Genomic DNA, 17394 nt, shown 5'->3' with positions numbered 1-17394 from the left:
TTTATTAGATATAGTTTAAAGGGTTATAGTTATAGAGTTAAGTGCTCTTAGAATAATTACTGTAGATCTATGTCTAAAAAATCTATTAAAACCAAAGCAGGCGCCTTTTGACTGGTTTCTTGTTTCCTGGATGACCCTAAAAAAAAATTGACTAAATATGATAAAAATCCGATTGAGTAAGGTTATTTTTTAAACAATTTACTAAAGTTCTTATCTATCTGTTAAATTTTGCTATCAAGTAAACTTCTTTCTTTTTGCGAAGTTTTTAAGGTTTTTTGTAGAAAAAAAGTAAAGTGTATAAAAATTATATAATTACGAAGCGATTACATTTAAAATAAAATTTTTAAATCTTAGTTAGCCAAGCAAAAGTGTCCTACAAAACTATTTTTGAATAATTAAAATCCTCCAAGGGTGTTCTTTTTTAATACGAAGCCATTGACCGATTCCCATTCTGTTTTATTTTTACAACATTTAAAAATCGGTAGTTTTGCAATTCTTTTAAAACTTATGTTATAAATTATATTACAACTTATGTTATAATGTAAAATAAACTTTAAATCTGCTACTAGGTTTTTTTTCAAATGTATAATACATTTTACATTTAAATTTAATGTTTAGCTAAATTATTTTAACTCAAACTATTTGACTAAGTAGTTTACTTACATATCTTTTAATACGTTTTTGTAATATTATGACAAGTTAATTACTTTTTGATTAGTTCTTTGTTTTAAAGTTTTCGTTATACATGCTAAATTTACAAAGCAAACTTTCATATTGTCAATAATAACATGATTTAGGTTTATAATTAATAATTTCTCTAAAAATTAAAGAACAGGTTTACTTATTAAAATTTTGCATTCCGTTTTACTGTTTTTTTTTTAATGTTTAAAGTATTGAGAAATTTAAGAAAGTTATGTAGCTTTCTTACGAATTTGTTTTTAAAAGCTGCTACAGAAAATACTCTACTGAACAAAAAATTGGGTTATCCTACGAAAAAAGTATAAACAAACCCCTATGACAAAGTTATAAAGTATATGAGATAAAAATTTAGGATAGTTGACTAAAATCTAGGAAATAACAACTATAATTACGATGTTTTGGTTAATTTGTTAATCTAATATTAATATTACTCTTTTATCACTACAATTAGGATGAGGGTTGATCATACCAATTCGATCATCAGACCACAAGCGTTCGGTAGACTGAGACCGGTTTTAGTCTACCAAACGCTTGTTGTTTGATGATCGAATTGGTATGATCAACCCTTATGTTAAACTTTAGCTTGTCTCACGGTATACGAAAGTACATGCTTCTGCTCTGCTGACTTTCGCCGATATTTTTGTAGGTTCAATTAAGCTAATAAAACTTTGCTCAACTTAAAAATTAAAGAATTTCATTTAAAGCTACAGATATTTTTTTTTAAATTTAACATCAAATCTAAGTTTCCAATTGAAATATAAAGATGTCTTAGGTTTAATATCACAGTGTCAAAAAATGAAAAATATAGGCTCCAATGTTTACTTTAAAAATTACAATATACAAAGCGTGCCTATGGTGTTAAAAGTTATGGGTCTCAGATTCATGTCCTGGACAATGTCGTTAAACTGTAACTAAGTGATTTACGACTCGATAACCGAAAAGTTCCTTTTTACACCAGATCTTTTGACCTGACGTTTTGAGAGCTTTTTTTTTTTTTTGTCATTCAATAAACAGTAATATGATATGTTAAGGTTAGCTATGTAAAATTGAAAAATCTGTAAATTTGTCGCTTATGCCAAACTTAAGACCCATGTAGAAGGATACATCTACCAATCTTTTATACATATTTTTAATCAAATTTTATCTATTATTACACTTCAAACTTGCTATCTAACAGTTATGATAAACTGAATTACCAATGTACAATTATACACTAAAGTATAATAAAATAACGATTATATACTTTTAGCATTGTCATAAATTTGATAAGTACTACTCTGAATATATGTATAGTTATCATTATAATTATTTTAAAGGAAGCTTGATATACCTTATAACAGTTATAAATTTAAATTAAGTTTAGTAGTATAACTTTTAAGATTTTAGTAAATTTACATTCACTATCATTTGTAGTGACGTGTATATAATAACTTATAATTATCAAATTAATTACACATGACAACTTGAGTATGCAAAAATGAGCTTTGAAGTTAAACAATGATCGTCACTTATTAAGCTATTTTAGATAAACAATGAATTACTAGTTTTTGTAATTATTGCAAGTTATCTACTTTAATTAAAAGTATTGTTTTTTTTAGATTTATATTGTTTTTTCTTTCTAAAGAAATATATATACAAGTAACAACAGCTATATAAGAGTTTTTGTTGAATACCCTATAATAAATAAGTACTAAATTTTTTAAACATCATCTTTAACAGAAAATTCAATTAATACTTTATTTATTTATAAAATATTTACTTTAAAAAAAATTTTTAAGTTATTAAAATTATATTTTTATATTTCTATGAGTTTTATTAATACCACGACTAAATTCTTAAAAAGTTGATATGGTATATAAATGTAAAACTATAGATTTTAAAGAAATAATTTTAGAACTAAATTTCTTTCAACTTTAGTACATAATAGATTAGGTTTAAAAATTTTTATCCTAACAAAATTTTGTCTTTTTAACAGTAGACTTATTAACTATTTAGGTTTAATTTTTTTAAATTTTTTTTTTTTAAAACTGTTCACGCTTTTCGAATCAGTACATCTTTCATTTACATCTAAATAATCTTAAATTAGTTCCGTAACTTCCTATTATACAGTGTAAATTTTGTAAAATTTAAGATCTTATGGTCATTGTATGTTTAAAATGTTTTATAAGGTGCTATAACTAGTTTTCAATATATATTTTCCGATAAATTTAAAACATTTAGAAAACTTGTGTACAAAACACTTTAAAGATAACAATCAAAGTTCTCAACTTAATTAAAAGGAGAATGATCAGCTCAAAATTTTTAATTTATCACCAAAACAATGTTTCATTCGCTTGAACCTAGTCAAACGAGATCATAAGTTGAATAAAATCAGTAAAAATTTCTACAATAACATGCAAAAAGACTTTAGGCTTAAACTTGAAATAAAAAAATTAAAAACTAAAACAAATAACTAAATAAGAATGTAAATAAAACTTATAGTTTAATAACTTTAACTATAAGTTTTATTTAGTTTTTTATTTAGTTTTTTGTTTTAGTTTTTTTATTTTTTATTTTATTTCAAGTTTAGCCTAATGTCTTCTTGCATTTTATTATAGAAATTTTTACAGATTTTATTCAACTGATGATCTCGTTTGACATTTAGAAAACTATAGCTTTATAAAAGTTTAGAACCTAAAACTTTATTTTTTACTAATATTGATTGTTAAATTTGATTTTAAAACTGTTGTATTGTTTATTAACTGACATTAGTTATTTATCATAGTTGTAGTTTTACATTTGTATTTTTATGCATGTTTGTTTGGCAAAACTTCATGAATATAGCAGTTTTATAACTAGAAATTTATAAGAAATTACTTTGAGAATAAGTTATGAAATAAATCAATTGACACGATTTTTACTAAAATTTAACAAAATAGTTTTATAAAGTTATACTATTGTTTTAAAAATAAATTTTTGAAAATAAAATGTTTCTTTAGGAAATAAGCTTTAATTTTAGACTTTTATAGGTGTGGTATAGCTCTTTTAATAGTTTTTAAATTTTATTCTTAAAAAAACTTGTAACAGCTAACTTACACATCAGAGTTCTAACAACAATTGAACAATCAATTGAATTTAAAGGTTTTATAAATAACTAACTGTTTAAAAGGTATTGTTCTCTTCTGAATCAGAGTTTTTATCAATCATAATCGAGCTTGAGAAGTCTCGCGATAAATTGTGCGGAATAGGTGGAAACTTGACAAAGACTTCACGAGACACAATGATTCAACAAGTTCTTTCATTAAAAAACCGAATTTTGTTATTAGTTGAGACAGAAAAAAAGCTATACCAAAAACTTAAGGTTACGACTTCAAAAGAAATTAATTATACACTAACTAATAATTAACCATTTCTATTTTAAAATTATATTCTTAAATCTGCAAAGGAAAGGGTGAATAATGAATATATGGATGCTAAAATCATTTTTATTTTAGTTTTTCTTACCTATATAATTCAGCCTTTTCAGTTTTTAATGTTTTAAATAGCTATGAAAATATTTTTTGAATATGATACATCTCAAAGACTAAAGCATAAAAATAAACATGATAATAAAACTTCCAAAGAGTACTCTACTAAATGGGATAAAATAAAAAGTTGCAAAACTTATTTTACGCGAACTTTACTCAAATCTGCTAAAAAAATGAGTAGAGAAAACGATAAGAACTATTTCTAAGAAATAATTCTAGACTGTGCAAAAATAATGTTTTAAAAGTTTTTTTTTATGATCTAATAAGTTTGTCTTATTTGATCATAGCTGCCAAAATAGTTAAAAATGCCAAATGACATATATATTTTATAGTCATATGGGAGAAATAAGCCAAAAATATTGGCAACTACGCTTTTTGCTATATATATCATTAGTTTTTGGCTTTTATACGTTTTAGTCTCACTCTCTTTTTCTTAAAGCACGTACTTTTTTAATTAAACTAGTTAAACTTATATGCTTATACAGTGGAGATAACTTATTAATTATCGTTTTTCAGTTCTAAAACTGTCTTTTTTGATATATGTTAGAATCTAGCCTAAAATCAATTTTTATTTAGATGTCAGCTGCTGGCTGGAAAAAATTTAAAACGAATGTAAGTCGTGTAAATTCCCAAGCTATTGAAACTGATCAAATGTTGCAAACTTTTGATTACCAAATGCCATCATCATATGTTGAAGCTACTAAAAAATTACATACCTTTAAAGTAATGTTTATTTCTAACCGTAATTTAAAATTTCAAAATAAGTTTTAAATTAAATTTCATTAAAATATTTTTATTTAAATTATTCAATAAAAATACTAATGTGTTAATAAATACTTTACTAATAGTTTTAGCAGCATTTCCAAACTAATTAAACAAATACTTAAATGAGTTATGATAGTAGCCAATGTTTTAATAACAGACAGTCTTGAAAGCTGTTGATCAACTTTATTCTAGCATTGAATCTTTGAAAGAAAACTCAATGGTTTTTCATACTGAAAATAACACACAAAATAAATTAGAATTTTCTCGATCAATCGATATTCTGAACCAAAGTTTCTCAAAAATAAAATCTCGTACTAATGTTAATATTTAGTTTACTTTACTATATATAACCTTTCAAAATCTTGATCTTATAAAAGTCTGTTGTTCATTAGATGGTTGTTTAATTATTTTTTTTTTCTTAACACATATCTTACTTTTCAGGAACTACAGTTCTTATTGAACCGCTACTCATCGGACTGGAAAGCCTATGACAAAGTCATAGGTAAAGCAGACAAAGAACTTAACGATTTTTACAGCTTAATTCCAAATGAATCATTCGAAAAAATGACTTCCATTCAGCTTAGTAACCAAAAGTATGCTTTATTATTGATTTATTTATAGTCGTAAGTTTTTAAATTTCTATTATTTTTTTTATTAAAATGTTAGAATTAAATGTATCATAAAACTTTTCGTGACCTATTTTTTATTGTTTTTTAAATTATACTATTGTTTCATTTTATATATCAATACTTTAGACTATCTAGTTTAATTTTTATATAAAGTAGCTCAAAGTAATTTTAAATTTAGGCTTATGCTAATCAAAAATTTAATGTCCTCCAATGTTACGTGTTAAAAATTTTTAGCCAGCAACGTTGTATTTTTGTTAAAATAATATATATAAACTTGACTCATAAATTAAAAAAATTGATTTAAAATGGTATAAAGCAACTTTAAAATACGGCTAAAACATTTCGAAAGCCTTAATGTAGCTTGATTTCTTATGGCCGTATAAAAAACAATTTTTGCTAACCCACATTTAAGAATCTAGCCTTAAATATAAGTTTATTGACAACAAATCGTTCTTAGTCTTGTTTGTTCTGTTCTATTACAAAAAATTTATTTTATAATTTTTATGAAGTCGTTTATTAATAAAGTCTATTAGAAATTATTTGTTAAGCATGTATCTTAATGTACATTACAGTGTTCTGCTACATAACTTCGCATGCTATAAAACTCTGTTTAGTTTTCCAATTCTGTTTATTTAAGGTTTATTTATGTAGGTACATTAGTTTAATTCTGTTGCTTAGTTTTTGCATCTACTTTGGTTTCAACATGCGAAGTTAAGCAATTGATTTAGGAACTTTTTAAGCAGGTTTAGGAACTTTTTTTTATTTTTTTAAAGATTTTTAACTTTTGTTATTTGTAATTTTTGACTGTGTTAAAATTATATTTAACTTCATTTATAGATCAAAATGATATTAGTAACGGTTAAAAGAGTCTTTTTACCACTTAATTTTTTCTATAAAGCGTTGAAAATTGTTATTGTATTAAATTTTCAACGAGATATATGAATAATAACGTAATATATTTAAATAAATAATAAATATACAATTACTAAGTGCTTAAATTTGGTTGCTTGATAAGTCCTATTTTTAATTAAATTGCCATAAATAGATAATGTAGACTTACGTTATTTTCTGATTTAAACTTATACCATTACTTTCAATATTTAAAAAAGACCGCTACCTATGTCTGTAGTTGAGTCTAGATGACTAACATTATACAATTCACTAAACACTAGAATAAATATAAAGAGTGTTCCAAAAAATGTTTAATTACTAGTGCCTGATAACACAACATATTTATAACTGAATATGAGCGTGTGAAGTACATCTTAAAGTAACTGCACGCAATGCTATTTAATATGAGAAAATGATCGATAAGTAAAAATACTTTTAAATAAAAAAACAAGCTTATTTATGGAATTACCCGCTTTTGACGAGTTTATAATTATTTATATATTTACAAGGATAACGTTACACAATTCTTTTTAATAGCTTTAACTTACAACATTTTGACAAGGTTTACTTAGTTTTAACTTTTCTTAGAAATAAATCGAGGTTATTTTTTTTTCTTTAAAGCTCTTAGTCTTTAACTATTCAAAAATATGATTTAAGCGTTTTTAAGAAGAGATCGTAGCAAAACAATTTCTCTGGAATGTAAAATAATTAAATTATACAGTACCCTTATTTTATTACAGTAACACATGTTTCTGTGTATTATCAGATTAACACACTTCAACGGAGCTCTGTAAAAAAATAAATACTCTAAGGAAAGAGTATTAGGTAATGTAGGTGTACACATGGGTCTATTAAAAAAAATAAATGCTTTAGATTTTTATAGGTTAATGGTAAATAATAGATAAAATACGTAATTAAATCGGACTGTTATAAAACTATATAGTATTTGTATTTATTAAGTCTAAATTAAATAAATTAAAGTAAAATTAAAAAATTAAATAAAAATTCATGATATTAACTACTTACATGAAATTAAGGAAGTTTTAATTCTAATTGTTTTATTTTTACTTGGTTACTAATCATTGAAAAAAATATCTTATAATTACGTCACAATATTAAGCTGTAATATATGAACATTAGGACAAACTAGTTAACTTCTACTACAAAGTTAGATAACTTTGTTATTTAAGAAAAATCTATTTTTAATTGGTAAAATAGATTATTCATTTTGTTTTATATTTTATTACACTAAGCTTCTCAAAACTATACGAGTTTCATACTAAAGTGATAAATGTTAAATGAATTTTGAAAAAAAACTTTGTTTAGTGAACAGCTTAAAAAATAACTTTAAATTATGACGTATGAATAAATTCAAATAAATACAAACTTTAGAGTTTAGCAAGTAAATTTTATTAATATATTTCAATTAAAAACTTACCAATATTTAAGTGAAATATTATATTGTATTTACATTTAATGTTATCTTAACAGGTTTTTTTAAAAGCGAAATTAAGTTACTATTACAACATATTTGTTTATAAATGAGTATGTGATTTTAAAATAGAACTAGAGAGTATTTAAAACTAAACTTTTATAACGGTTATATGCGAGTTTAAAAACTTTATTATTTTATATAAAATTATTTTAATAAAAAAGTATGAGTTTGAATACAGTTATATTAAAGTAAGAGAAAAACTATAAAACTAAAAACTAAATTATAATTTATTAGTTTGAAAATATTACTTTCGTTGTTTTATACCAGTTATGTACAATTTAAAAGTAGGTACAGAGACATACTTTTTGTTAAGAATTTTCGAGAAAATGTTATAACATTTAAACAAAGAAAATTTGCTGTAAATGTTATCATAAAATATATACAATCTTTATAAATTGTTTCTCTTTTTGTTTTTTAATTAGTTTATCTTTTAGTTTTTTCTTTTTTTCATTTTTTTAATACTCTCGTGCAAAAATGACCCTTTGTGCAAAAGTAACCTTTTGTGCAAAAGTGAAACTTCGTGCAAAAATATCTTCGTGCAAAAGTGTCCCTTCGCGCAAAAGTGTCTTCGTGCATATTTTACCCGTTCCCATACGAAGCAGTCCTACAAATTTTTGCAACACTTTGAAGTCTCTCCAAAAATCTCCTAAAGTCTTACAAATGTTAAGAAAATAACGAGTTTAAATTACAACCGAAATGATATGTTCTTTTAAATAAGTTATTATTTTAAAGCTAAAATAGATTTTCAATTATAAATTATAATTTCACAGCCTAGTTTTTTTATTTAAGTATAGAATTTAAAAAAAAAATTGTAACATTAACTTGTAGGAAAACTCTTGAAGATATCAACCAATCTATTTCGAAGTTCAGAAAAAGAATTACAAGTGTGCAGGAAATTAGTGACACAATAACTACAGAACTTAGTGCAAAATCTTTAAAAGAAAACAAACAGCATAGAAAAAATAAGACTGAATTAATAAAAGATAAATGTAACGAGTAAATGATTTCTTAATTTACTGAAAAAAAAAACTTTCTAGAGCTTTAGATTTCTATTTTGTTTTTAACTTTTAAACAACATGCTAAATATCTTAAACTTATACAAAGTATTGTTTGGAAATTGATTTTGTTTTATGCTCATATACAAAAACAGAAAACTCAAGTTTGCTTTTAGTACAATCTTACTAAGTTTAACTTCTGAAAACTATATATAAATATTTTTAACAGCAGTAAAACTTAGTAGATTTGCGTAGAACTTTTCGTCGATGTTTTAAAAATTCTCTAAACTTTGTAGATTGTTTTTAATGTTTGTAGTTTTACTTTCAAAAATGAATAAAAGAACGTTCTGTAACAAAAATAAGTGTTTAAAACACTATATATACAAAATATATAGAAAAAAAGTTACACATACGAAATTATCACTAAACTAAGTTATTTTTATATTATATTTAATAACTTTAAGGTAAGACACTACTTTTTTTTTATAAATATAACAAATTTGTTTAATGTAAAAGAAAAGCTGGCTACTATAGAAAAAATTTTAAATAATTTCTTAATTTTTTTTTTTAATTAAGTTGTATATTATATACATGTGTTTTACTTGCATTAAAAGAAACTTTATTAAAAAGAGGACTATTTAAGAAACTGTAAATTTTTTGATTAGTTTTATTATATTAGTTTACAAAATTATAAATAAAACTATTTTCACAAAAATGGATACCAGACCAACTAAAGTAATGAAAACTATACTATTATTATGTCACAAAAAACAAAATATTTTTTTTCAATCATTATAAAATTTAACACATGATAGTTCAATTCGTAAACCAAAAATAAAAGTAACAACCTTTGGTGTATGAAATTTTAAATATTGTACTAATCTTAGCTTGAAACGACTGCGTTAGCAAATAAAAATAAACTGTCTCAGGCAAAAAAAAATTAGTGAGAGTTTTAGTAAACAAATATTTGTACTACTTCTAAGCCATACAATTTTCTTTAGTAATAATAAAAAGTTTTACCTCTACAAATTTTTACTAAAATATAAGGTAATAAAGTATTAATATATGAGTTTATTCAAGTATAACTTTTTTTTGAAATTTTTTATGTACAACCACATAAGTTATTTTCTTAATATCTAACTCACCATATTTTGAAAGATTGCAAATAAAGAACAAAAAAAAAATCTAAAAGTAAAGTTTCAAATACAACAAAACAAACAGCAATTTGTAGAAAATAATTAACGTAAGAGTAAGTTTTAAATACATAATTAATTTTCTGACCCTTGCTGTGTGAAAAATTATTTTAGGATCAGGCTTATATTAGTAGACTGAATAAATAAAATGGCCGAAAATGTGCCAATTGTTTTTTTAAAGTATTGTTATAAACTTATTTTTTGTCCTTGTTGTATTAATGTATACATAAAATATACCTTAATTAAAAAAATAAGTGTTGTTAAACTACTAATAATTTCTTATGCTATATTTTATTAAATACTATCTTCTAATAAAGATTATCATCTATGACGGAAAAGAAAATAAATTCAATAAATAGTGAAACAAAGTCGCGTGGTAAGCTAAAAAGAGAACTTTCTGATATGCTTCAATGGATAAATGATTTAACGCTTCGTGCAGACAGATTGATGCAGTCGGGAATATCCGCAGATATCATAAGTGTTCAGGATAAAATATTCGAATTAAATAAGGTTTTAAAAGTTTAGAAAACTCTAACATATGTTTTAAAAGTTAAATTTTAAAAGTTAAATGTTATAACAAAATTTAGCAAACTCACTTTTTTTATCAAAAAAAGTTAAATATCTAACGTATAGCTAATAAAGTATACATTTTTAACGTTTTATATCACAGTTAAAGACAGAAGTTTCATGTAAAGAAACTCATTTCAACAAGATTTCAGAAGATCAACATCTAAAATATCTCAGAAAAACTTCATTGCTTCCAATTGAGCTTTCTTCTATGATTGGAAGAATTAGGGTAGCAATGGCGTCACTCAATAAAACTTTAAAAGAAAAAGAAAAGGTAACATCATTAATTCTATACCGAAAATTAAAGCACATTGTTTTGAAATAATTATATATTTATCATATCTATTTTTATTTAAAGTACATAATTTGTCAAGACTAATTATTTTTGTCTGTAGTACAAATAGGTAAAACAATAAATGAATAGTTTTACAGCTGTTGTTGTGCCGCGACATTGTTTAAGTTTTTTATATTTAAAAGATGTCAACTAAGCTAAATATACTTAAACAAATAACCAACGCTTTGAAGTTTTCACAATTAAAATACTTTTAAAATAAACAGTTTCTAACAATACAGAAATGCATTTTTTAGAATGTGTATAAACCAACGCTTTACGTATATTTTGCGCAGTTGCAGTCGCCAAAGTCAGGTGAAGCATTTTGAGTGTAGCAATTTTTAGTCTAATTTTAGGTTAAACATTTAAGTAAAATGTATCCGGTTCGTTGTTTTGAGGTTTAAATATGTGCTTATAAGTTATCATATCGCTCATTCTAAGCCAATTAATTCTTTAACATTTTTAGTTGTTATCTAACTTGCTGTAGTATGCATTTAATCTTCATTTTTTTTAGTTTGTGAAAATAAAATATCTCATTAGCGTTTTGTTGAGAATATATAATTATTGTTTTTATCTATGACGCAGTCATTATTTTATCCTTTTCTGTACCCATAACTTTTCCTTTATTAATCCGTAAGTATACTACTTGCTTTTCAGTTGTAACTATATTCTAATGAGCTTATTCGTTTCGGTCATTTATTGTAAAACATAATTAACAACTAACGTTTTAAAAAATTATAATAAACTTATATATTTGATAAATTATATTCTATAATCTAAACATGTACTCAAATATAGGCGCTTGAATATGCATGTTATATACGTAATGATTATCAATCTGAGTTAATCGAAATTTCAAAACTTTTATCTGAAATCGAAAGAAAAATATCCACAGCCGACAAAATTAGTCCTGAAGTTCAAAAGGTTTATTGCAACAAATATTTTTTAAATAACTAAACTTCTATTTTTTTATTATTTCATGTACTAAAAAAGTCAAACATTATCAAAATATAAATTCGAATTTAAATAAGTTCATTGTTAAATTTACAGGAAATGGATGTTATTTATGTTAAGCTTGTCATTTTGGATTCATCAGCTCAAGAAATCGCTGAACAGACGCCTAGTGTTCAACTAAAAGAAAGCTTAAACAAAGTTTTAAAAACACTAAATGAGCACTTTTTAAGAACGCAATGCATAGTTGAAAAGATAAACATGGAAGAAAATTATGTTTCTTATAATAATTAGAATCCTACTTCTAAAAATTTTTGAAACGTTTTTTGCAAGCAGGGACGTAGCATGCTCTAAAAGTCTAAACCAATACGAATCTGCAAGGAAAAAAAAAGTACACAATAAGCTTATACTGAAAACAAAAATTTATAATTTGACTGAAAAATAAGTAATGTTAGCTTAAAACATTGAAATTTGAATATTTTTTCAAGTATTTTTGAAATTTTACTTTATAAGTTAGTTATATCATTGAAAAATTAATTTTTTATATTTATTGTAATAAATATGAAACAATGAAAAGTAAACTGAAGTAATATCTAAAAACAACTGTAAGGGTATAGTATTTATATAATATCCTTTTCAATTTTGATATGGATATCAAAAATTTGTTTAAAAAGTAATAATTATCTTACTTTTATGTTTTTTAAATAAAAATGATATGTAGAGCAGATGTTGCCTTTTAATTTTATACGTAATTACTTTGGTAATTATCCTTCGGATATCCAGTCATACTCCATGGATACTGTTTAATGTCTTATCCAGGACGGTAAACTAAAATAAGACAAATTTTATTAAAAAAACAAACCAAAGATTTTTTCTATAACTAATGAGTATTTTGAAAAAAAAAATGGTACAAAGCTTAAATAAAAAGTTTACAAAACAAGTTACATAAAAAACAAGTTATTGTAGAGATCTTTTAACCAAGACTTTTCAATTCAAAAATTTGGTTAAAATAAGATAAAATGAAAGTATAATTCTAGTAGTGATCTACCGGATGCACTAATAAGGATTTTATGTAGTGTTATTAGAAGACAAACTTATAAAAGTTTATTATTATAACAACACTAGTTTAATAAAAAAATATTTAATGTTTATATGCCGCTAAAAATAAACACAATGTTGTTGTTAAACTATTTTATTCTGATAACTAAGAAAAAAAGTGTTATACAAAAAAGACAAAAATAAACAAAATCTCAATTTAAATTTTAAAACATGATTTCAAGTTCTTTTTACGATTGAACTTGAACTTTGTACCTTGTACGATGTAGAATAATAAAATTAAATGTTAAAATGCTTAAGAAATAATAAAATTTAATTAATTTTTTTATGATAATCTTAACAGTAAACTTTGTCGCTAACCGGAATGCTCTACTTATACAATGTTAGGGGTCTGCTTTATAACACAACGTGCGCATTAACTTATATAATAGATGTCCCCAAGCTAACGCTTAAACTTTAGTTGATAAATAGACTAATATGACTTACTTACTATTTACTAAAGGTTTAATAAATAGGTTAGTTATACTAATGTTAAACGTAATTCGAGTCTGTGATGATGAATGTATTTACAATGAAATTGCGGAACGAAAAGATGATAGAATACTGTAAAACATAAAACTAATAAACCGAATTATCAATTCTTTTAAAAGACTAAAATACATGAATCAAAGAAGCTGAAAACTAAGTTTTCGTTTTAACAAAACTCATAAAGTGATCTAAAAGCGAATAACAAGATTGAAACCATTCACAATTAAGTGCAGCGAAAAGCCGCAATGACTTAAAGTTAGCTGCTACGCAGCCAAAACTAAAAGCCAGTTTTAAGCGTAACTTTACTTTAAATACAAGATAGCGCTCTCGATGGAAGCAGCAGATTTCGCTTTTGCTTTTACAAGTTAACAGCTTCAGAAGATAACCTTTTAGAATAAACAGAAGATAATAATGCCGAAAGATATTTCCTTGCAAAGCTGGCAAAACGTTGGTATCTTTTCTTGTCTAAGTTCCATCAATATAAGACTTCAGCTTATTTAAATCGTTTATTAAGCAAAAAACCTTAATTTATTTTTCAGTCTCTTGATCAACTGAACCTTGTTGCTCGCTTTCGTGAGTGGCTTTACTTGTTTTTTTCTGAACGTGGAGTAAAACGTTTAATTTTATAACTAGAATTCAATTATAAGGTCAGTAAAACAGTCTTGTTTGTTGCAAGAAACCTTAAATTAACTAAAATAACATTTCTAACTCTTGTGGATGTATATACCTGTATGTTACAAATGGTTGCAATGACTATAATTTTCAGCAGCCCGTTTAGCTTGACTAGTTTTAATTTTTCTCTATACTACAACAGTGAGTATACCTCTAATACACAACAAGAAACGATGCTTTTTTAAAACATGTCATCAATAGTTTTCTGGTTCACTTTCTTAAAATCTATTATTGGTGAATAGGTAATAAAAAATAAAAAAATTATATATTTGTTAACGAAATGTGGTATGCTTTGGCTAAACTAAATTTTAAAACTATTAATTTAAAAAGTAAAAACATTTATGTTTATTTAGAATCAGTAGTTTTTTTTACAAAATTTCATATTTGTTAATTTCAATAACACTATTAACACTATGCGTTAACTGTTTTTACTAATATATATAATTGTTTTCATTTTATGTGCCCATTCTTCTTCAAAATAAGTACTTTATATAACTAATTTTGAAACTGTTGAAACAAACATTTTAAGTGATTTCTTCGTAGTTTAAAAAGCGCTAAAAAGCAGTAAAAATTTTTGTAATGAAAGTTTACAAATATAAACACAATAATCTAAATATAAAACTGAAAAAACCTGATCGTAGAAAGCAAAGTCTTTCCTATAAAGTGGATCCGGATGTTTTTTAAAGTTATGATTGGATCGGATCCGTATTTTAATATTTTAGTCTAGATAACTTTATAATATGTATAACAAGATGTAACGTTAAAAGGCGTTAAATCCTGGAGATCCTGATAAGCTAAGTTTATCGGAATATATACCACAAATGTTTTTGTGTCAAAACTTTATTCCGACTAACAGCGTTTCACTTCACTCAAATAAATTTAAGAACAGATCTACGTGGTCTATAAAATATTAACACACATTAGAAAAAAAGCATGTATGTTTATGTATAGTGTTTATGTGAGTAGTAACTATAAACGAACTTTATGATTTAAAAACAAAGTTTGGAATAAAAACATAAAAATATAAAATTGTCTACAAAAAATACAAATCTAATAAAAGCAATAGATAAAGAAAAGATAAAAATATACATTTTGTTACAGTTTTAGTTAATTACTGTATCCTGGATTATGTCTGGAGCTTTTTTCACAGGTACGGTAAAAGGCCAAACATGGAGTGGAGTATTGTTTCAAAGATTATACATGCATCCAACGGAGTAAGTAGAATTTTCCCAACTTGCAATACAGAAAAAGCAGTAATTGCAGCAGAAGATAAAGACCTACTTCTGAACAAGTGGCAAGATTTATCGAACATTTGTCCCCACAACTGACGATTCTACTTTAAATAACGCTGTCTACTTATGCACTTATTTATTTCACAACATTCACATTTACAATCACAAACACTTCCAAATTTAATACTTCATGTTTTTAAGCTGCATAAATTATTGATTAATTTGTTAAATTTATTATGACGTCACATTTCTGCACAACTTAATTTAACTTTCATTTTTAAAAACTTGCCTATTCTTAGAGCTTTTTTGAGGTTAGTGTGTGCTTTTATTAAACTTGTATTTTTGTAGACAATTTTATATTTTTATGTTTTTATTTCAAACTTTGTTTTTAAACCATAAAGTTCGTTTATAGTTACTACTCACATAAACAGAATACATAATTATACATGCTTTTTTTCTAATGTGTGTTAACATTTTATAGACTCCGTAGATCTGTTCTAAAATTTATTTGAGAGCAGTGAAACGGCGTTAGTCGGAATAAAGTTTTGACACAAAAACATCTGTGGTAATATGTATAGTATTAATCTTTTTAATTTTATAATATTCATAAATGCATAGTTTTTACCGACAAAGAAGAAATTTCAAAAAAAAAAACTTCTAAGACATAAACCGTAATCTTTACTAGAGTAACAGTTATACCATTAGATAAAATTACTTTTGTTTATATCTGTCCTGGACAAGACGTTAAAAGGTTTCCAAGTGATGTGCGACTCAATAACCGATAGGTGTTTTCGTGCACCAGGCCCTAAGACAAAATATTTTGATTGCTTTTTCTATCGTTCCATAAACAATATACAGGAAAAAAAACTCTTTAACTTCATTTAGAGGTCAATTAGTTTTGAAAATGTTTCTTTAACGTACATAAACTAAACTTATCAGGTAATATTGCTAATTTAAGATAAGTAATTTAAAAATAAAAACAAATTATATAGTAATCTTCCTTTATTCTACCAACATATGTTTCTGTGTGTCAACGAATCAACACACTTCAACTGGGTTCTGTAAAAAATAATTTCTGTAATGAGGGAATAGAAGCATTGAATAAAGTAGGTGTATACATGTTTTTATTATAATAAGATATTTTCTACAGATAACAGTTATTAATAGGTAAAATACTTAATATTAAATCGGACTGTTATAAAACTATATAATATTTGTGATTATTAAGTCTAAAATAAGTAAAGTAAGTTAAATTACACAACAAAACAACATATCATAATATAAACAAACAACTCACGTTAATGGGAAAGATAACTGATTCAAATTTTATTGTTGTTAATTAATGAAAAATACATTCATTACAACTAATAATTTATTATTTTAGACTTAATAATCACAAATATTATATAGTTTTATAACAGTCGGATTTAATATTAAGTATTTTACCTATTAATAACTATTATCTGTAGAAAATATCTTATTTTAATAAAAACATGTATACACCTACTTTATTCTATGCTTCTATTCTCTCATTACAGAAATTATTTTTTACAGAACCCAGTTGAAGTGTGTTGATTCGTTAACACACAGAAACATATGTTGGTAGAATAAAGGAAGATTACTGTATAATTTGTTTTTATTTATATTTCAGTGAAGTTACTTCACTAGGATCTTTTGTTAGCAAACAATTAAACCTATATTTTGAACAGTAAAAATATACATTTTGTTACAATTTTAGTTAATTTATGTCAATTACTTTTATACACAATGGAAAAAAATGCATTTTGTCTACTTATTCAATAAGTATTACATAAATAACTTACTGAATCCGAGTAGTAATAAAACTTTGTTTTAGTTCACCAGTTTCTAGTGTGAGAAAAAAGT

General features: G+C 24.4%; 1 protein-coding gene across 6 annotated transcripts in view; it reads left to right on the top strand.

Moving 5' to 3' along the window:
• Positions 1–9333, top strand: part of LOC145849114 (nesprin-1-like) — a 159589-nt gene extending 150256 nt beyond the window's left edge. For 5 of the 6 annotated variants that reach the window (XM_082954201.1, XM_082954200.1, XM_082954202.1 and 2 more), the window contains 5 exons: positions 3848–4039; positions 4782–4928; positions 5128–5289; positions 5412–5563; positions 8814–9333. In XM_082954201.1, coding sequence (XP_082810327.1) covers positions 3848–4039; positions 4782–4928; positions 5128–5289; positions 5412–5563; positions 8814–8985 — 825 coding nt within the window. In that variant the 3' untranslated portion in view covers positions 8986–9333. The remainder of the gene's footprint in view (positions 1–3847; positions 4040–4781; positions 4929–5127; positions 5290–5411; positions 5564–8813) is intronic. The other variant, XM_082954203.1, reaches the window with a different exon arrangement.
• The last annotated feature ends 8061 nt before the right edge of the window (positions 9334–17394 follow it).

The sequence above is a fragment of the Thalia democratica genome, chromosome 1 (genome assembly GCF_965202585.1).
Source record: "Thalia democratica chromosome 1, ktThaDemo2.hap1.1, whole genome shotgun sequence".
Taxonomy (NCBI): domain Eukaryota; kingdom Metazoa; phylum Chordata; class Thaliacea; order Salpida; family Salpidae; genus Thalia; species Thalia democratica.
The sequence above is the reverse complement of the archived record's forward strand: the minus strand, read 5'-3'. Positions and strand labels throughout refer to the sequence as shown.